Source organism: Gossypium arboreum, chromosome 12 (assembly GCF_025698485.1).
Source record: "Gossypium arboreum isolate Shixiya-1 chromosome 12, ASM2569848v2, whole genome shotgun sequence".
NCBI classification, from domain to species: Eukaryota; Viridiplantae; Streptophyta; class Magnoliopsida; order Malvales; family Malvaceae; genus Gossypium; species Gossypium arboreum.
This window is the reverse complement of record NC_069081.1, coordinates 103395602-103418770: the sequence shown is the minus strand read 5'-3', so window position 1 is coordinate 103418770 and position 23169 is coordinate 103395602. Positions and strand designations below refer to the sequence as shown.

Below are 23169 nucleotides of genomic sequence, written 5' to 3'. Positions count from 1 at the left end.
TCAAGATAATACCTCAATTCAGGGAAACAACCTGGCAATTTTAATTCTCAAAAGTCAACTTAATTATCATGCTTGATTCTCTATTGTCCTAAAGTTTAAAAGGTCAATGCACAATTACCTATGTTTTAATCCAAAACATATTAATAAAAATCATAAATCAATCAAAATTCATTCTAATAGTAATATGAGAAAATTATTTAAGAACAAGATATAATTTGGGGATTTTCTGATAATCAAATAAATAACCTCCCTTCATTTAAGATGTACATTGTTCTCAATGTACAAAGATCGATAATAACAATATAAGCATAATATCAGAAGAGAGGGAGAGAAACGAAACTGCCCTGAATTTTTGGATGAAATCCTTGGAATAGCGAAAGCTAGAATTGTAGATAATGCTAACGAAAGGCATGATTCTGAGTTACTAGTAAGAAAATAAACACAACTGTGGAAGAGAATTAAGAGGTTTCTCGATAATAACCATAAAGACAAATATAGTTCAAAATATAAAACATAAGTCTTCAAAAATAAATAAAATAAAAATAAAAATAAAAAATAGTAATAATAATAAAATAAAAGGACTCAAAGGTTTTCTTTATCGGATGTCTTGTGGGTTGACGATGCCAAAGGAGAGATGTGAAGGTGGTGGTAAATCTGTCGAAGAGTGGCATCGATGCTGTTGAATCGCTCAAAACACTGCTGCTCAAAGCGAGTGAGTCGCTCGAATATATCGGTTAAAGTGGCAGAAGGAGGTCGGTGACTCGGTGGTGGTGGTGGGTGCAGGTCTTCGTGAGGGGGAGGGACATCATCAGTAATATCTTCTAGCTCATCTTGGTCATCAGAGTGAATGAGTCTGTACTGAGGGGGTCGAATCCACGGCGTCGCTCTATCATCCTCATATGGATCATACTAGAAATTCCCTGATGGGGCATCTGGCCTACTAGTGTAAGTATCGGTGACATCTCTGGAGTGTCGAAGAGGCCGAAGTGCCGAGCGGGACGAGTCACGTAAGGGCCGAGAAAGATAGGGCCCTTCTTATGGCGTTCAGTTTGGTTGTGGCAAGCGAGTGTGATGAAATATGCCGAATCAAACACATGTCCAGTAGTCATGCTCCACAGGAAATATGCATCATAAATACTAACCACACGTGTGCTCTCTCTCCGACCTATCAAAGTGTGAGCTAGTAGGGCGTGAATATACCGTAGGGCTGGAGAGAGATGCGCCACCTTCGAGCGACTCGCGTCATAGTTATTTAGGCCGCCTGTGAGCTCAATCCAACATCGCGAGGGTGAGTAATGAATATGTCTATGAAGCTGAAGAAAGTCCTTGGCGCTTATGAACTCCTCTCTGTAAAGTCCCAACGCAGCACCAAACTTTGGGACGCTCATGTGTCCCACCATCCCGCAAAGGTGAAAGGTGATAGTGCCAGGCTCGTTATGGACTAACATGACCTGCTGGACTGAAAATGTAGCGCCGAACACTAAAGTGAGCTCCGAGTAGGTGGGCTCGATGGTGGTGAAAAACCTGTTCCACGGGGTTGTGGTAATAATTGCGTGGACATCATCAGCCAAACGGACCTACTTTAGCGCGGCCCAATCAATACGATGCCTCATACCGAGGGGTCGTACACTGAGAAGCTGATATAAATCTTCCTGGTTGTTCGATGGAAATTGGACCAAAGGGTGGCGAGTTGCGGCCGAAACACTTGATGAAGAGGTCCCACCGGGACCTTTCTGCTTTTTGAAAGCGGGGACGGTAGTCTTCTTGCCTCGTGTGTTTGTTATTGTGTGCCTAAAAATTAAAAGAATTTATTAGTAACAAGACATCACCAAATATTCAATCCACATGTCTAAATAGAGCGACCCTTAGTTATAAAAATATATCCCGCACAGAATATGTACTAAAGAAGGTAGGGACCTAAAGAGAAAAAACTATATGCATGACTAATATAATGTTGATAAGAAGAAAAAATGAAACAACAATACTAATTAAGCAAAAATATGCAAAAGAAAAAGCTAAATATTATTTTATAAGAACATTAAACCAAAATAAAATATATGGATGCAAATAGGGAAAATATTATATTAATACTAAAAATAGCGAGAATAGGATAGAGTAAAGAACAAAGATGAAAGAATTAGAAAACCACAACCAACAAAATAGTAATAAAGCAATAATAATCATAATTATAATAATAATACTTAATAACAAATATAATGAATAGTAATAGTAATAATAATAATAAAGAATAATAAATAAATAAATATAAAAGGGTAAAAAGGGAAACTGACTATATGAAGGGTAGTCGGTCGAAAGAAAGAGCGACGTTGGACCGAGCAAGGGTAGGTGTTGGGGTTGCCGGTTGGGGATGGGGGCTGTTGCTGGACCGAGCAAGGGTGAGGGTGGTGCGCGATAGCTTTTAGGGCGTGCGGTGAGGGAAACGACGGGCTAGGGGTCAGATGACGGGGTTATGGTGGCGAGGGGCGTGGGCTGGTAGCCGTGCAGGTAAGAGAAAAATTGGGAAGAAAGAGGAGAGGAGAGAAAGGGAAAGAAAGAGTAAAGAAAGAAAAAAAAAGGGAAGGAAAGAAAAAGAAAGGAAAGAAGAAGAGAGGGAGAGCAAAGAGAGGAGCTAGGTGGTGGTCGGATTTGGGGCAGGCGGCGGCTTAGGGAAGAAGAGATCAGAAAAAAAAACTAGGAAAAATATGAAAAGGGGATTAGGGTTAAATGAGGGCACAAAAATTCAATTCCCATTCGTCACAAGGCCTTAAACAGGCCCGTGTGTCCCGACCGTGTGGTTCACACGGCCGTATGCTTCGTTGTTCGCTTCTCCCACGCCCGTGTGTCCGAACACACAGTCGTGTGCCTTACCCGTGGAGTACCCAGACTTATTTAAAATTTGAAAATTTAGCTCCAGTTTTCATACCCCCTGGTACACGTGTAACACCCCTAACCCGTATCCGTCGCCGAATTAGGGTTACGAGGTATTACCAGTCAAGAACACAAGTTAAAACGATCACATACACGTACTTGAATTTTAATAGTCAATTAATTCTCTACTACCACATAGCTGAATATACTTTTAATTTAAACGCATAACACATGCAGAAAAACAGACTTTATTACACTTTAGTTGCATACTATAATCAAACACAAATGTATTACACGAAATGTATTACTTATAATCATTTGATAAAGATCATATCATATTCAAATTTATTTAATATTAAGTTAAACATTTATACATCATGTAAAACATATATAATTTTCATAACAATAATTGACCAAGTTACTATTCATTTGGTAAATTTTCATCTCATTAACCGAATATACAAATACATATCATCATTTTTCATTCCAACTTTATTTCATCACAAACAAATATACAACCGTTCATGGAAACATGGATAAACATTTTATAATTTGCATTTTCTAAACACATCATTCATATATATATATTTATATATATAAAAAAGAAATAGCTGAATCATTGAACAACCATATTCTTTAACTCATTCTAAAATATAACTAAAAATATTTATCAATTAAATAAAACTATATCTATCATTACAAGACGTTAATCACTTATAGACATATTTAAAACATAAATATTAAATACTATGTATCAAACAAATCAAGTCAAATTATCATATGCATGGGAATTTATATAAGCAATATCAAACCAAGATTTAAACCTAACCATCTTATTCAATTCCATCCTATGTCCAAATGTACCAATACATTATTGAAATAAAATTCATATCAATTCATATATGTTTACCTAAGTTAAAACCTTAGCTAAAACAATTAATTATGCTATGTAATTGTATACATACAATGATCATTACATCAACCATTTCCAAATTTACCAACATCATCAAGCCATTTTCAAACATATAACATTTATCACTTAGACCATTCATGTATAATATATAACATCATAACCAAAAGTGAGCTCAAACCATAACCAAAATATGACCAAAATTATCATGGAGATTAAGCCATTTTCGCATGGCTCAAGTTATACATATTCAAGGTCGAACAAAATACATATTAGCCTATACATGCCATAAGTTCAAAAATAGACTTTTAAAAGTACCGAAGGTTGACGATAGTGTGGATAACTTCACTGACGGTCCCTGAGCTTGTAGCAAACTTCCAAAAATCTATAAAAACAATGAATAAATACATTCACAGTAAGTTATCGTAGCTTAGTAAGTTATGAGCAATTAAGCAAACGAACAACCTCTTTATATATATATAAAATAACCCGAATCAAACATATATTTATACATCAATATACCATGGCCGAATATACCATATATATAAATTATCAATATATTCTCCAATTTCAAAGTCATAATATCATAGATAATCGATTATATATACGTATTCATATATATATACAATCACGTGAATCAAACTTTTAAAACACATACTTATCATAAAACCGAATACCTTACTTATGATTTCATACATTTTCAATATCATCACAAAACATTTCTATCACATATCTTTCAATCAATTAACTTTCATTTCGAATAGAATAACCATATTCACATACCTGAATGCTTTAGCTCACTTAACACATTTGATTGCTTTTACTGTTGCTCACATAAAATTCATTAAGCATAAAGCCTTGTATAAAACACCGCACAGAGCATGCTAGGTAATAAACCTGATTCAATACACCGGCATAAAGCCTGCTAGGCAATAAGCCTGATATCATACATCGGCATCAAAACCTGCTAGGCAATAAGCCTGATATATCACTGTTACAAAGTTATTCTTATTCATAATTCATATCTCAATTGAACCAATATATTCCCAAATTTCATAAACATTCATGCATTCGGCTCCAACCATAGAAATTCATACAATTAAATTCAACATATAAAAATCATACACATTCAAATTCAACAACGTTTATTGCTTATAAACTTACCTCGGATATCGACGAACGATATAAATCGGCTATTCGACTATTTTTGCTTTTCCCCGATCCAAGTCCGATTTCTTTTGTTCTTGATCTATATAATTTCAAATTAACCTCATTTAAACACAATTTCATTCAATTTAATCCAACAACACATAAATGGGAAAATTATCATTTTACCCCTGATATTTAATACTTTTACAAATTAGTCTTAATTGAACAAAACACAAAATACACAAAATGTCACCACATCATAGTTAAGCCGAATCTTCCTTATGCTCAAACTAATCCATATATTTCATTTATTTTTCATTTTAGTCCTTCAATTTATTATTTTTTCAATTTAGTCCTAATAACTCAAAATCATCCAAAACTCCAATACAAAACATATTAATCCAAAACATATCTTTCATAATTTATTATCAAACATCACAAAAAACAAATATTCATCAATGGCATAACTCAAAATATTCACCAAAATCAAAAATTCAAACATGGGTCGGGTAGTACTCGAAGCAACGATCTCAAAAACATAAAAATTATCAAAAACCGAGCTAAAACTTACCTTTAACCAAATTCCAAAAATGGCCGAACCTAAGGAAATCTTATTTCTTTTTTCTTTTCTTTATATTCGGTCATGCAAAATAAGGAACCATGGCTTTTAATTATTTTATGTTTTATGTCATATAACATTATTAACCAAATTACATATATAACCTTTATAAAATAATAACAAAACCATATAATGGTTGTCTTTCACCGTCCATTACAATATATCATGGGTAATTTGCAACTTAAAGCCTCCAAATTAAAAGGACAACCACTATTCGGCCCTTTCACAAATAACCACTAAATTTTTATTTTACGCGATTAAGTCCTATTATTAAATTAAGCATACAAGCAATCAAATTTTCATACGAAACTTTCACACATGCAAATTCACAGATAATAAACACGAAAAATAATATTTAAAAAATTTTCTGACTCAGATTCATGGTCCCGAAACCACAGTTCTGATTAGGGTCTAAATCGGACTGTTACAACACGCCCGTGTGTCCAAGTCGTGTAGTCCACACGGCCGTGTTGTACGCCCGTGTGATATCTTTTAGCCCGTGCCTATCGATTTTGGATGATTTAAGCCCTGTTTCCACACGGCCAAGGACACGCCCGTGTGTGTCAAAAAAAACTTGCATTTAAACACGAAAAATAGATAAAAATAATTTAGTTAGTGGTGTTAGTGTTCGGGTTGCCTCCCGAGAAGCGCTTATTTAGAGTCTAAGCTCGACTTACCTCATATTTGCACGGTCATGGTGGCTCGAGGAGTTGAAACTCCTCATTCTTGCTATCAATCTTATCAAAATAAGGTTTTAGACGAGTACTATTTACCTTAAAAGCGCCGAATTTGGAATGAGTTTCAACAATACCCCTAGGAAATCTAATGGTTTTATCTGCTAATTGAATGCTCATCCTAGTTTATTTAGGTTTCCCAAGACCTAGCTGTTTAAACAATTTATAGGGCATAACATTAATGCTCACCCCTAAATCAGCCAAAGCATTATTAATATTCAAACTACCAATTAAGCAAGGAATCGTAAAACTCCTTGGATCTTTCAACTTGTTGGGTAGCTTTTTCTGTAGAATGGCTGAGCAAACTGCATTTAATTCTACATGTGACGCATCATCTAACTTACGTTTATTAGCCAATAGCTCTTTTAAAAATTTCACTGCATTTGGCATCTACGAAAGAGCTTCAATAAATGGTAAGTTAATATGTAATTTTTTTAATAATTTAAGGAATTTACCAAATTGTCTGTCCGTATGATCTTTCATTGTCACATTAGGGTATGGTATACGAGGTTTATACTCTTTACTTACATTAACCTTACCGTTATCTACCACATTGTCTTGTCTCGGTTTCGGTTCATCTTCAACTAACCCTTCATCATTGTGTACAGTAATGACATGAAGTTGCTCCCATGGGTTAATTTCAGTGTTACTTGGTAGGTCACCTTGTGGTCATTCAGAGATCAACTTAGCAAGCTGTCCTATTTGAGTTTCGAGCCCTTGAATTGAGGCTTACTGATTCTTAAGTGCTGTTTTGGTATTCTAAAAACGAATTTCTGACACTGAGATGAATTTTATAAGCATCTCTTCAAGGTCTGGTTTCTTCTCTTGTTGGTAAGATGGTTGTTGAAAATCTAAAGGATGTCGTGGCCTTTGATTTCTTTGACCACCCCACAAGAAATTGGGATGGTTCCTCCAATTTGCATTATAAGTGTTACTATACGGGTTATTTTGAGGTTTAGAATTATTACAAATATAGTGGACTTGTTCCTCCTCGGTGCCAGGGTTGAAGGATGGATAATCTGTGTTGTGCACTCCTCCTCCATTTGAATCACACCTCATCACTGGATGTACCTGAGTAGAATCATACAAACCATCAATCTTTTTATTTAAAGTTCTACCTGGTTAGATAGCATAGTGACCGCGTCGAGGTTGAAAACACCAGCTGCTTTTGTCAGTATCGTTCTCATGACTTGCCACTGATAGTTATTCAGTGACATATCTTCAATAAATTCTTAAGCCTCTTCATGTGTTTTGTTGTTTAAAGTTCCACCGGCGACTGCATCGATCAGTTGCCTTGTTGAGGGGTTCACACCGTTGTAAAAAGTCTGAACATGTAGCCACAGAGGTAACCCATGGTGAAGGCACCTTCTCAATAAGTTCTCGTATCTCTCCCATGCATCATAAACATTTTTTAAGTCTATCTGCATAAAAGAAGAGATATCATTCCTTAACTTTTTCGTTTTGGCCGGCAGAAAGTATTTGAGTAAAAATTTTTCGGTTATTTGTTCCCAAGTAGTGATTGACCCTCGTGGTAACGAGTTCAACCACTGTTTAGCCTTATTCCTTAATGAAAAGGGAAATAACCGAAGGCGAATGGAATCATTAGAAACGCCATTTTTTTTAAAGTATCGCAGAACTCTAAGAAATTGCCCAAATGAGTATTTGGATCTTCATCCTGCAAACCATCAAACTGAAAAAACTGTTGAATCAATTTTATAGTGTTAGGTTTCAGTTCAAAATTATTTACAGCAATTGTTGGTCTAACAATACTCGATTCAGCCCCCGTTAAATTAGGCTTAGCATAGTCGTAAATAATACGAGGAGTAGGATTCTGATTCACTGGATTTGCAGCAACCACAGGAGGTAGTGGATTATTTTGATTTTCAGCCATCTCCTCGGTTGTAGTATGGATATCGTCCTCTCGCTCTTCCTCTATGTATTGTAGACTTCGCCTTATTTCTCTTCGATTTCTGTGAACTGTGCTCTCGATCTCTCTGTCAAAAAGCAAAGGTCCTGACGAGTTCCTCCTAGTCATAAACTAGAGACACCTGCCAGCAACAATTAAAAAGAAAAATTTAGAAAAGAAAAATTAAATTGAAAACAAAAAGTAAATTGCAATAAAAGTAAAAATGGCTAAAGTAATAAAAATCAAGCGTTCCTAATATTTTAGTCCCCCGCAACGGTGCCAAAAACTTGATGGTAGCTAAACTAACTAAAAATTCGACTAAGGCAAGCGTACCTATCGAACAATAGTATAGTTATGGTGAGACTGGAAATATCGTATCCACAAGGACTAAAAATACTAGTAATTACTATCTTTTTATTATCTACCCTAAGAATTAAGGGATGTTTTAAACTAAGACTAATTATCTAATTGACTAGGATTATGACAGAGATTAAAGTTGGAAAATACTTTTGGAAAACCGATGAAGAAGACAATACCCAAGGAAGAATTCACCTAGATTTCACTTATTACTTTTGAGTTAAACAATTTATTCACTTGATTTAATCCGTAGAAATCTCTGATTTTTGTTAATATCTCTCTCGAGACTAAAAATGACTGACTCTGAGTTGATTAATTAAAATCTCTTTCTAATTAAAACCCCTATTATCGCATTAACTCGATCTATGGATTCATTTATTAGATTTGACTCTAATCCAACAGATTTATGTCGTCCTATCTTTAGGATTGCATGCAACTCTGCTTAATTATGTAAGATCTACTCTTAAACATGGACTTTTACTCCACTGACTAAGCAGATCAAAACTTGAATTAATATCCTGGAATATTAAAGTAAGGATTAAAACTCACAATTAAGAATTAGAACAAGTATTTATCATATAACTCAAATAGTACTAAGATCTATCTTAGGTTTCATCGCCCTTAGGTATTTAGGGAGTTTAGTTCATAATAATGGAAAACATCTCAAAATTGGGAAAACAACAAAACATAAAGAAACCCAAAGAACTTCTAAGGAAATTGAATGGAGATTTTTAGTCTTGAAGTAGATCCTGCTTCTGAGCTGATTTCGATGGCTATCCCTGAGTATTCTCTGCCTTCTACTCTCCGTCCCCCTTTTGATCCTCTTCTAGGGTGTTTAAATAGACTTTGGAATGCCCAAAATAGCCCAAAAATAGCCTTTTCAGAATAGAATTAGACTTGGGTTCGACTGGGACACCGCCGTATGCCACGCCCGTGTGAGGGTGCTTAAGCCGTGTACAATTCTGACTTGGTTTATTGTTGACATAGCCATGACACATGGGCGTGTGTTTTACCCGTGTGCCACACATGATGTGTGGATTACCCGTGTGGAAGCGCCTAGGCCTTGTGAAACACTGAATTAGGCCCATTTTGTCCGTTTTTGGCCCGTTTCTTGCTCTTTTCGCCTTCCTATGCTCACTTAAGTATAAAACATGAATTTAACAGATTAGGAGCATCAAATTCACTGAAGCTTGTGATAAATCATCCAAAAATAAGCCAAGTATGGGATAAAAATATGAATTTATTATAGTTTATCAAATATGAAAATTTTATAGATGAGAGATTTTTCATATATTTTGACCTACTAAATATTTAACTAAATTATATGGTATTTATTATAAATTATTTATATTAATTTTAACTAAACTTTATAGTATTTATTATTAATTTTTCAGATTCACCAAGAACCAACCAAAATGACAATGAGTATATGTTTAAGGTTGGAAGAGAATAGCTTAACAAATACAAAATACTAGAGAAATTAAATAAAACTATATAGATGCTTATTTTTCTTGTTAATTTTATTAGCAATCATATTGTTGAATATTTTCTTAGACTAATATATTACAAACAATGATTTGATTTTATATGTTGTTACTTGTTTTAGATAAACTTTTTTCAAACACCCTTGAAAGTTGGAACGGTTTCAAACACCTCATTTTGATAAATAATGGTTTTGACATACCATTTCAATATTTAATTTTTAATTTGTATTATAAAGGTAAAAAAGCCCCAAAGTTACTATTGGAGAAAAAGCTAAGTTGAAATTCTTTATTACCATTTTTTATTTTTGAGTTTTTATAAAAATAATAGTATGATTAGATAATATAAATGTAAAATATAATAATTATTCAAAGTGAATACAAATAAATTGTGTTGTTATTTAAAAACTATTAAAAATATATTTTTATTCATAGTTTAATAATATAAAATTTTATTATCATAAATACAATATAATTTATTATTTAATATAACATAATCTTAAATAATTTAATATACATGCCCTTTTAATACTTTTAATTACTTAATTAAAATTTTAATATAAATGGTTCTAAATAATTATTTATTATATTATAAACTCAAACTATTGTACTTAATAGTGATTTATTATAATAAATAATTTAAAATAAATAATTAAAATATCCATAAAATGCTACAACTGCAATTGAATCCAAATATATATCCCATCACTAATTTTGATCTTGCTATTACAATTTTCAATCTCATTTGATAATTAATCTCACCTTAATTCATGTTGAATCTTGAATTTTTAATCACGAAATCTAAAGTCAATACTAAAGTTTTAAACTTTAAATTATATTATTCTAATAGCAACAAAATTAAATGTTGATGAATTGAATTACATCATTTAAAAAATCAAATTAATCTAATCTAATTCATAAAATGAAAGTTTAATTAAAAATAAAATAATATTTATTCAAATTCATGAAAGGCGCGTGAATAGATTTATATTACCCTTTACGTTTTCCATGAATCACGAAAGCAACTAATAAATTAAAGACTCAAATTTCGTACAACATAAATTATTAAATAGTTTTTTTATAATTTTAAATTATAAAAATAAATATACGGAAGCTCACTTTATATGAAACGAGCTTTTGCCACGTGTATGTAGCAAAATAACACATATGTCAGGCAATCATGCACCTTTGAATGGCATGTTGAAACTCCAAAATTATTATTTTCTCTTCTTTGCTTTCAATTCCCTCACCCTTTTCCTGAGACTGCTCAGAAACTCAGTTTCTTTTTCTCTCTCTTGATTTATTACATTCAGTACAGGTAGATCTATCTATCCTCTACCTCTGTTCTCCTTACCTGTTGTTTGTTTTTCATTTTACTTACCCTCAAACTCTTTCCTTTTGAAGAAAAACTTGAATTTTTTTATCTGACAAACAATGGTGTTCTTACTGTTTTTTTTTATGATCTATGGCATTGGGTAATTTTTTTTCTTTTTAAATTATTTTTGGTTGCTTCAATAATTTGTTTGAAGATTTTAAAGTTCTGGGTTTTTGGTGGTTATTCTGTGCGAAAAAAAATCCCAGGTTTCTAAGTTCAAAGGTTCAGGGTTTGAACTTTGAAAAGGCTTTTTGATTTGATTGACTGTATGCATATTGCATTCAACAACCATCAAAGTGAAAGTATTGGATCCCATTACTTCCGAGTTTCAAAATAAGCTAAACGACGTTTGAGCAGCCCGAAACAATTCAGAAATTTGAGTCAAGATTCTTTGTTAGATACTGCAGTTTCAGGAATATAGAAACCATAAGTAAAATACATATATTATATTATGGTCTGCAAATTCTGAGGTTTCACGTGAAGAATACGCTGCCTTGTCCGTGATTATTGCAAGTAACGAATTCGAGAAAAAGATGCCTCAGCTCAGCTGCATTTGCTGTATTTGAGAGATAACCTACTTCACCATTGCTATGCAATGCAATGCATCCGCTCTGATCCTACTTCGCCATAAATGCACACGGACTTCTTCTCAGGGTTTTCAAAGTCACTTCAGTGAGTAAATAAGCTTGTTCCCCATTGCTGCTTGTTTCATGCTTTAGATGCCGTCAAGAGGGCGCCACTTGAAAATGACCCAAATTGGCTTCTTCCTTCTTGTACTCAACCACTCTCATGCTGTGCGTGGAAACAATGGCAGATCTCAAGTTTTGGAGTTTGGGCCGGTGATAGGATTTTGATTTTTTTTTGGAAGGTTGAAAACGTCAATGTCTTTGCTTATGGAAAGCTATTCAATGCAAATTCAAATCAAGGGTTTGCATTGTTTAATGGTAATGATTTGAAAGATCCAAAGAGTATTTTCGAAAATCACAGGCTCAAAGAATGGAACCCATTGTTTCAAGGTACTGCTTTCTTTTCTTCTCCATCTTCATCTCTCTCCTTTCTCTTATTCCACTTGTCAGATCAGGGGATGCGGGGGCGCTTTTAACCCTGAAATCATCCATCGACCCTTTCAACTCATTGCCATGGAAAGGAACCAATGTGTGTGCATGGGAAGGAATCAAGGAATGCATGAATGGAAGAGTTACAAAACTTGTTTTAGAACACCTAAGCTTGAGTGGCCCTTTAGATGAACAAAGCTTGAACCAGTTAGATCAACTTCGGGTTCTGAGTTTCAAAAACAACTCCCTTTCAGGTCAAATACCTGACCTTTCTGGCCTACTCAACCTCAAATCACTTTATCTCAACGACAACAACTTCACCGGTGAATTCCCAGAGTCCATTACAAGCTTACATCGTTTGAAAACCATAGTTCTGTCTGGAAATCAAATCACTGGTCAGATTCCTGCTTCTTTACTCAAGCTCAAACGATTGTACACTCTTTACTTACAAGACAATAGCTTCAATGGTACACTCCCAGCTTTGAACCAAACCAGTCTTAGATTCTTCAATGTTTCAAATAACCAACTCCATGGTCAAATCCCTGTAACCCCAGCTCTGGTTCGGTTCAACCTGTCTTCATTTTCTGGTAATATCGATCTTTGCGGCGAACAGATTGGAAACCCATGTCGAACGATCAATTTGGGGCCAGCAATGAGTCCAGTTTATCCCAATTCGAGTTCAAATCCCACATCGAAAAAACATAGCAGGTTGATCAAGATCGTAATAGTAAGTTGTATAGGTGGGTTAGCGCTGCTACTTATCAGTGTGTTTTTGGTGCGTTTTATTAGCAAAAGGAGGCGAGGAAAGGGTAAGGAAAATGATGTTAAAAGCAAAGGAGTTGTTAGCGTTGAAGGGGTTGAAGGAGGAGGGGAGGCGTTGGATGGCGGCGGCGGCGGAGGGAGTGGTGGCATGAGAGGTAATAATAGTGGGAAACAAGGGGGGTTTTGGGAGGCAGAGGGTCTAGGGAGTCTGGTGTTCTTAGGAACAGGTGATCAGCAAATGAATTACAGCTTAGAGGATTTGCTGAAGGCATCGGCGGAGACATTGGGGAGGGGTACGATGGGGAGTACGTATAAAGCGGTGATGGAATCAGGGTTCATCGTGACCGTCAAAAGGTTGAAAGATGCGAGATATCCAAGGTTAGAGGAGTTCAAGCGACACGTGGATTTGATAGGACGGCTCAGGCACCCAAACTTGGTCCCACTTAGAGCTTATTTCCAAGCCAAAGAAGAACGCTTGCTCGTATACGACTATTTCCCCAATGGAAGCCTCTTCTCTCTTATTCACGGTATGTCGGTGACTCTCAAATTTCACTTCTTTTAATTATTTTTTTAGTATACCTATATTGAATTAATATTTTAATAGCCAATAACTTGCAATTAATACATACAAGTTTCATTTTTTTTTATAAATATTTTATTTCCATCGTGAAATATTTGAATTAAATTGTATTTTTATTAACATATTTCCATAGTGAACTAGATTGTATATGGGATTTAATTTGGGTCTTCATTGTGTTTTTTTACTCTTTACAACCCTGAAATTGCATTAAACCTTCTTTGACTTGAAATCAGCGGTCAAACGGTTTAAAGCATGAGTATTGGGCGTAGTTTGTGATAATAATTAGTTTCTTTTTTACTTTAAGTAACGCTCAATTTCTCCTTAATCTTTTTAGTTAATTACAATTATTTTAAAAAATCAATAAATTTAATTTTGACATTACAATTACTTTCTCAGATTAGTAACATATTTTTACAAAAATAATTTTATTAGTACTTTTGACCATTGGATGGCTAAGTTTAAGAAATTTGGAAGTCAGGGTTTTTGGCATAATGGATCCTGATAATAAAGTTAATTGGATGAGTCAAGTAGGAGCTTGGGCCTTGGGGAGATCTCAAGCAAGAAAAGGATGAAAACATTATGTATTTGCAGTCTAAAATTTGGATCCTTGTACGTAGCTAGTTACTTAAATGACTATAACTCATAAAAGGAGTTACAACACTCGTACATCCCAAATTTTTAAATTCTAATTAATTAATTATTTTATTCAGATAATATTGTGGTTATTTCCCTGTATCCGTGCATGAAATTGTGGGGTTTAGTGTGTTTCGTGGAAATTAGGCAGCCCATGTTTTTTCTTTGGGTCTCCGCTTCTCACAATCCAATAATCCAATCCATGCCCCACCTTTTGTCTACCTCCCTTTTTATTTGTATTATTTTTGGGTTATTTTCTTTACTTTGAATTAAATTATTCAAAGATCGTGTGTAAAATTTCATCTCGAATAAAATGACTAGTATTTTCCTTTATATAGAAAATATTTCTCTATCAATCATGATCCTAAAAGATTTAGGTAAATAAGGACAATTCGTGGCTGAGTTGTGTTTCTTTTCCCTTTTTATTTATTTAATTTTCAAATAAAATGAAACAAAGCAGAACATCGAGAAGGGTGAATCACTATAATTTGACAACTCATAGTTCAGAGTCTGACCACCCCCAGCATGTTATCGTTGTCAGTTGCCCCCACGAACTTATCTTTTAATTTTTATTTACTAAAATTCAGAGAAGAATAAGAGAACCAGATTGAATAAATATGTCTATTGTTTTGGAGAATTACTACTTTATACGAACATCTAAATGGGTGGAAATATGTTGTTTATGTTCCATAGGCATAATATAAGCTTGTTTTGTTTTTGGATTACCTTGTAGGAACAAGAACTTGTGGTGGTGGAAAGCCTCTTCACTGGACATCATGTCTGAAAATAGCCGAGGACTTGGCTACTGGACTGCTTTATATTCACCAAAATCCAGGCTTAACTCATGGAAATCTCAAATCATCTAATGTGTTGTTAGGTCCTGATTTTGAATCTTGCCTCACTGATTACGGTCTCACTATATTCCGAGACCCAGATTCAGTCGAAGAACCTGGTGCTGCTACATTTTTCTACAGGGCACCTGAGTGCCGGGACATCCGGAAATCATCGACTCAACCGGCTGATGTTTACAGCTTCGGTGTTCTTCTCTTGGAGCTCTTAACAGGCAAAACTCCATTCCAAGACCTTGTTCAGGAGCACGGTTCGGACATCCCTAGATGGGTAAAATCAGTCCGGGAAGAAGAAACCGAGTCTGGCGATGATCCTAATTCGGGTAATGAAGCATCCGAAGGGAAGCTTCAAGCTCTTTTGAACATTGCAATGGCTTGTGTTGCTATTGCACCGGATAACCGGCCTGCAATGAGAGAAGTTTTGAAGATGATTAGAGATGTGAGGGCCGAGGCTCAAGTATCGTCAAACAGTAGCGATCATTCGCCAGGACGATGGTCTGACACGGTTCAGAGTTTGCCTAGAGATGAACATCTAAGCATATAAATAAAAAAAATAAAAAAAAATAAAAAAGGAAGAAGAAAAAAGCCTGTGAAATAGCTTAAGATTTGGTAGGCATTGATTTAGATGTCGAATTCTTTCCCATTCAAACTTTCATTCTTCTACTAGCTGTAGAATTGTATTGTAAAGGCTTTTATTTTGTTTTTTGGTTGCATTTGTAGAATGTTAAAGCTACTTCCATTGTGGGAATGGTTTGATTTATTGGACTTTTTAGTTCTATTTTGGTTGCGTTGAATCCAATCACTTTGATTATGTTACGATTTTATGTGGTGAATAACTTAAATGATGCTCATTATGTCACGATTTTAGTTGTGTTGAAACTGGTCCAAAATATACTGAACAATGAGATAATAAACTACAAGAAGTTATATAAATCAAGTACCAAATAACGTTAGCAAGTTACAAATTAAACACATGAAAGCTTCAATGCAAAATTCAGCTGAACCTGTTGGATAAATTTTTTTTCTCTCCCTTTTCTAACTTGAGATATGAGATGATGAATATTTCACCATTCCTATTATCTGGTGCTAGGGTTTATTTGATATCTAAATATTTGAGGTTTCGAAAAATGGGATTTCTACAAATTCTTCATATCAGTTTCTTATGAATTTACAGTAGAAATTTTTTTCCGTAATTTATACATACCAGATACATCGAAACTCGACCTCAACAATTCCCAATCAGCACCTTGGCTCCTGCTTGAGATTGATCCCGAGAATCGTTGCCTGGACACACGAGTAAAAACAAGATGTGATACACCTTGTGGGATTACTAATTTCCTGCTGTTGAATTAGGTGACCTAACCACACATTAGGATGACCATATATGCCAGTTTGCATGTCATCAACAAGGAGCCAAGCAGATTGTTGTTTCACAAAGGAATTCAAAAATTAAATGTACGTCAATGAAACTGAATAACATGAATAATACGTAATACCGAGGAGCGGCAGATATGCTGGTATGATGTGAAATATGCGAAAATAATTGGAGAAAGATTTTGGAAATACGGATTTAATATCAAGACACATGAGTGATTAGATGAGGATTTGACCAACAAGCCATGAAACAGTCAGTACAAAGACTTTACAGAACATGAATTTGCAGATAAGATGAGGTTTGCAGCACTTGCAGTATGATGATAGAAAAACAGGATTATGACCAACGGGCTAGCCGTGAAACCGTTTTGGTCGGCAGACCATACCAAGAGGTCCAAAAAGGTAGTCATGCCAAGAAGAGAAGTTTGCAGTGCCAACAACAAGCAAATGCGATATTGAATGCAAGACAGAGTAAAACTTTAAACAGCATTAATATGAAGGAACCGATGGGCGATAGCACAGATAGTTACATAAGACATCTATAAATCTCTTCAGAATGTCTGGTCAATAGGCAACTGAAAGTGGATTCTTATCCTTGTGCTTTTGACAATAGCCGTAAAATATCAACTATCCATTCAAAAACTAGATTACATCAAATGGAGAATGGAGGTTGATGGAGGGTTCCGTGAAATCTGGGACTTGAAAGAGATTAAAACAATTAGTTAGAGAGAGAAAGATACCTGAAAACTTGAAAAACTTTTAAGGGAGAAAATGCGACGGGGATTACAAGTCCTCACTGGAATGAATGGGAGTACGGGAGTTCACATGCTCATAAGTTAAGGGTGTTTTACTAGGGAAGGTTACAGAGGGTACGAATTTGATTTATAAAGTTTGAAATTCTAACATGACATGCATATGTAGATTGCAACCTGGAAAGGTTGAATCTCAACCAGGTGAAAATAGGCTTTGAATGAAACCTTAATGAGATAAAGTTAACAATATATCCCATAAAGTGAAGAAATTCTTTAACTTATGGTAGTTTATATGATCCCACCACTCTGGCCATCCACCTCAGCACAATACAGAACTGAGTCAATTTAAAGGAGAACCTACCTGAGTTGCACTACACAACATGCTATTTGCTAAATCCTCATTAACAGACACAGGCAATGGCAGCATATGGCTCATTAAACCCGGCATATCTCTCATGCTGCAAAAAGTTGTAGTAGAAATTAATAACCCAACACATAGGCAACACTAAACCCAAGAAATAATGAAAATGCTTGCCAGTTGGGCATTAATCACCAATTGATAATTAGAAAGAACGTCCACATACTCTTTTAGCATGGCGGTAATATTGTTCTTTGCATGACAAAAGAGATCAACGTTATCCTGTAACTGTTCATAAAAGCTTTACTTAATAAGCCAGCCTCATAAAACTTCTACAAGAATCATATATGATATGAGGCAATCACATACAAAATTTACGTGAGCACAATTAAAAGAACAATAATAATTTGAACCCCATCAACAACAGCAAGCTTTATCTGGCAGCAGATGCAGAACTAAGCTTTTTTTTGTTCTTATCAAATAGGTTTGCAACACTATAAGTCAAAGAGCATAATAAAGCACAATTAGAAGTATATAAGTCTGATTGTTGCTATGTTCTTTATAATCCTGATTAAGAACCCAGACATCAGTTTGTAAATGAAGCTAAAACATTTGGAGGATGATGATATATCTGAAAATTTTCATTTTCCTAGTTTCATTAGTGAAATATATTTTTCCAATTCTCATTATAATGCCATCAACATTCATCATTAAATGGATAATTATCACATTAGTTAACCCCTCAAACTTTATAGCATAAACAAACATAACTTGCAGACTAACCAATAAAAAGTAGCACAAGCAAGAAGACAAAGTGTTCATCTCATCCAACAACTATTTTTCACCATCTGACTGCATATTAGCAATCAAGGACTGCCATAAATTAGGGATGATACACTCACCCTGTATGCAGAAAGGTTGGATGTGATTTGACTAAGTACTTGAGAATTTTGCTTCAGAAGATCCATAGTTGTACCAAATATTCCTGAAAACAGGAATCATAGAAGTAGGTTTTTATAAGCCGATACATTTAACCACAAGCACGTATACAAGATATTCACAATATATCAAATCCAACTACTACCATTTATGCCACAAGCAGGCCTAATTTGCAGGTCAGACCTTAAAATTCACCGCAACCTAAACAAGGATTTAATTAAGCAAAACCTTGCATAAACACCCAATAGAAAAAAAAAAGCATGTGAAGGAAAATCTAAATAAATATAACTTTGATAAATCAAGGAGAATGTACACATAGTGTCAAGCCCAACTCAGAAGAAATTAACTTTAATGATGCATACCTAAAACCCATCAATAGCACTTGCAATACCTAAAAACCTAATTAATATAAGAAATATTTTATATTACCAATCTCGTAACTTAAGCATGAATTTCATATTTGATGTCCATCCCTAATTCATTAATAAATGTAAATTTATACCACAATTCCAAACCCCCAAACCTAGTTTCTTACCCAAATCTGTTTTATAAACATCATTTTGGAAGATTACCAAAAGTTTTTCTTACATTACTTGACATAATAAAAGGGAGATGTGGACAAATATCAATAAAAAGATATTACCTAAAGGCAATTACGACTGAAGGATAGATATGGATGCTTCAAGGTGGAAATATAAAATACAAACCTTCAGAAGGTATTCTCCCATTCTGGTCTAGAGGGTGCACTGTGAGAGGATATGAAGCCGTGTTTTGTGGCAAAGCTGAAGGCATATTCATCTTTGAAGATGATTCCACCAGCTTATCCTGAAGAAGTATGATCTTTAGAATACTGGTTCTTCAATCACATTACATCCTAAAGACATTAGTTGATTCAGGAAATTAAAACAGGAGTCCCAGTTGTAGCATCCAACTTAGTGAATTGAGATACAGCAAAGGTAATTCATGTCAATTCTTTGTCATAATTAGCAGTTTTGTTTGTAATTTGAATGAAAGAAGAAACACAATTGAGAAAAACTGTAATTCTTTCCAACAAAAAGTATAAAAGCATCACAGCCAGAGCAGTGAAAGAATCAGTGTACTCACCAAATTAGTGAAAAAGCTTGAGATTCATCTTAAGAAATACAACATTATGACTTGTAGTTATATGATAATCCCAATCAAGTTATGTGGAAGAGACATAAATAGTAGTGCAGGATACTTTCAAAAAACAAAAACTTCACAAAGCAATCGTTATTGTTTATACCGATGATAAAAACCATTTTATACAAAGAAAATCAGAATTCATGGATCATATACTTCTATGTGCCTTGTCTCAAGAAACTTAACTAACATGCTTAAAATCATTTTAGGGAAGGAACTAAAAATTGTCAGCATACCTTCCTATTGTTAACCCTTTTACCCGCATTAAGTTCTTCAGGTTTCCTTCGCTTTCTCTGCCAATTTCCAAAACATACCTTTATCTCTTAAAACAAATGAATCAACAAATAATTTTTAAAAAGAATAAAAAGCACATTAACAAGATTCATTGTGTTTCATTGGCTCCAGACAATTCCTATGTAATCATGTTTCTTGAAGACAAATCTATACCGGGCAAGTCAAAACTGCCATAATAAAAAATAGCAGCTAGCAATATCTTCAAATGGGAGGAATCAAAAGATGCCAGCAGCTTTTAGCTATTGTCTTAATAAGGCTCCGTAGCTACAATATAATTTACTGACTCATTTGCTTAATAACTCATTCTGGCCTACTTAGGGATGGACCAAACTGAATAAAGTATTAAGGCAGAAGACATTTCAATCAACATAAGATTGACATATGCTACAGTGACTTACAGAGAAATAATCCATTATCAAGTTGAAGACACAAATTATCATCAAATAAAAAAACCCAAATGGATTAAGAATGAGCAAAAATAATTAAGCAGACGCATTTTTGTGTAACTTCTCTTTAGCACTTGATTATTAATTCAACATTCCAACTGGAATATTAAAAATAATCATTTTCCACATAACCTTTTCATATACAGACAAAGAATGGGGGAATAAATCACAAGATACAATAGATGGAAATACATCATCAAAGAAGAAAGGAGCTTACTTGCATCCACCTACTCCTCAATGCAACATCACGTACAGTTTTATCAGGCAATGTAGCCGCAATCTTTATGTACTTCATAATATTTGGTTCCTTTTTATATCTATATACATGAACATCAAAAATGAAAATCAGCAGAATCTTTATTTCAAAATAAGTACCTTCTAAATAAGCAGTTCTATCTTGTGCCAGCTCAGCAATACTAGAACATGACTAGGGATCTAATACTTAATATTAACTACTATCAATTTGACTTCATTATTTATATTAGTAGCATTAAATCACAATACTTGCATAAACAGTAAGAAACCGACTACGTCTCCAAAAGCCATGAAGAATTAATTAAGACATACTTTTCAAGGCCCTCCTTCAATAAGTACTGCTCGTCAACGGACCATTCGACAGCCAACCCTGTATCATGCGTGAACCCTGCGACTGAGTCAATAAGGGAAGAGCCAGAAGAGTTCCCAGGTTCGATTAAAGCAGGGGAGGTAGTAAAAATACTGGAATTCCCAGAGAAATTCATGGGGGGAGGTGCAAAGTAACCACCCATCGGAATCATCTCGGAACTACTGGCAATAGCAGCTGATTGGAAAGATATGTCGTGTTGATTCATCATAGAACCTAAATTATTTTCACGAACAAACTTCACTGAAAACCCAAACCAAATCCAAATGTGAAAATCTAACTTAATTTCTCCCCGTCATTTTAAAATTTAAACTAAAAACTTCCTTCAAAAGCTACCATTTTTTCTTTTCATTTCAGCTCATCAAAATCCTACAAAACCCTATACAGCACAAATACCAAAGGACAAAAAAATGCCAAAGCAATCTGAAAAAGAAAATTCAACCCAAAACAAATCCTAAAATCCTACAATTATAAAAAAAATAATCCCATCAAATTTAATTGAATAAAAAGAATCAAATAACACGACGACGCTAAAAACAGATTGAACAGGGAGAGGTGAAGTTACCTTTTTGTGGGCAACTTTCCGACAAGGCCCTAATTGGTTATGCCTTTTTCTTTCTCACTAAAATCTAAAAACTTCACTGCTGCTGCAATTGCTGTTTTACTGCTACTTTTTTTTTTTTCGTATTACTTGTTTATTTGTTTATTTTGGGGTTGTGGGGTTCTTTGTCTTTGTTTGTTATTTTGTTTAATCTCTCCATTTTCTTCTGGACAGACTTCACCCAATGGGAACTGGGGAAGCAAAGCTTTGCTAGGCAAAGGCAAAGATTCAAGAAACCAAGAAAAAAAAGGTTTATTCTTTATAGGTGAAATATATAAATGTGGCATAGATATATGTATAATTGATGTCTGCAAATCTCGGAATTCAGCAACAGGGCGAAATGCGAATCCCCATAAGCATTTAATACCAATTATTGTGGACTTTCCACTTTTTTAAGTTTTAACTGGCTTTTCTCTCCATCTCTGTTTTCTTTTCTTTATTATTGTAAGTAGTGAGTGTAATCTGATTCATCATTCAAGTTGAGTTCATGTCGCAAGAATTTCGAATTTGCGGTCGATCAACACAGTATTTTAAAGTTCTTATAAAAAAGTTTTAAGTCATTCTCTCCTCTTTTAAATTAATTTTCAAATTTTAAATCTTTTAATTAAATTTAATGATAAATTTGATCACTAATATTTATATATTTTATCAAGATAATTTTAGTTTTATTAACCTTTATTTTTTTATCAAATTATCTTTTTAACAAATTTGATGAAACTACAGTTAACAGATGATGTAAAATTTTATAAGTAGAATATTTTAATATATCTAATTTATTACTTAGATAATTTAATAAAATAATTACACCTAGAAATAATAAAATAAATAATTCATGAAGTTAAAAATAACTCTTAATTTAAAGAAAATAAAAGTAATTATCTAAAAAATATTTCAAAATAATTGGGTGATTTAGATAATAGGGTATAGTTTAAGTACCTATTATGATCAAAGAAAAGTTTAGGTTCTAATTTAAAAAAAATTGGTATAATTTAAGTACCATTTTGTAGTTTAAACTTTTATTTCAAAAAAAATGTTTATTTAAGAAATTGATGTCCCAATTTTTATTTTTATTTTTTGAATTTTAAGTGGGTAGGCTTTTAGATTTAAATATGTTGAGGTATATATACTCTTATAAAACTTAAATCTAGTCATTATTCTTTAATTTCAAGATATTGAGTACCTTATTTTTGTTATTTAAAAATTTTGGTCCCTCTTTCCAATTTTGCTCTTAGAGTTGTTAATGTGGAAATTATAAAAGGGCAGAATAATTTTTAATTCTGAACGTTTACAAATTTTATTAATTTAGTCTTTACTCTTTAAAAATATATAAAAGGATATCTTTCTA

At 33.9% G+C, this 23169-nt stretch overlaps 2 protein-coding genes and 1 non-coding gene across 4 annotated transcripts; 2 read left to right on the top strand and 1 right to left on the bottom strand.

Moving 5' to 3' along the window:
• Positions 1-7627: 7627 nt before the first annotated feature.
• Positions 7628-7734, top strand: LOC128286244 (small nucleolar RNA R71). The gene has a single exon (XR_008276788.1). It is a non-coding gene; the product is annotated as a small nucleolar RNA R71 (small nucleolar RNA).
• Positions 7735-11214: 3480 nt separating this feature from the next.
• Positions 11215-16534, top strand: LOC108479295 (inactive leucine-rich repeat receptor-like serine/threonine-protein kinase At1g60630). Its single transcript, XM_053022829.1, has 3 exons — positions 11215-11342; positions 11606-13743; positions 15163-16534. The coding sequence occupies exons 2-3, from the start codon at positions 12396-12398 to the stop codon at positions 15819-15821; spliced, it is 2007 nt and encodes a 668-aa protein (XP_052878789.1). The 5' UTR covers positions 11215-11342; positions 11606-12395; the 3' UTR covers positions 15822-16534.
• LOC108479296 (uncharacterized) lies at positions 15836-22009 on the bottom strand. 2 transcript variants are annotated; one of them, XM_017781804.2, is made up of 9 exons: positions 21789-22009; positions 21169-21466; positions 20819-20918; positions 20098-20154; positions 19408-19525; positions 18664-18746; positions 17988-18049; positions 17765-17861; positions 15836-16561 (listed from the first exon to the last, which is right to left on the bottom strand). In XM_017781804.2, the coding sequence occupies exons 2-9, from the start codon at positions 21432-21434 to the stop codon at positions 16517-16519; spliced, it is 828 nt and encodes a 275-aa protein (XP_017637293.1). In that variant the 5' UTR covers positions 21435-21466; positions 21789-22009; the 3' UTR covers positions 15836-16516. The 2 variants fall into 2 exon arrangements, with proteins under 2 accessions (XP_017637293.1, XP_017637294.1); XM_017781805.2 differs by having other exon boundaries at positions 21169-21439.
• Between the last annotated feature and the right edge of the window lie 1160 nt (positions 22010-23169).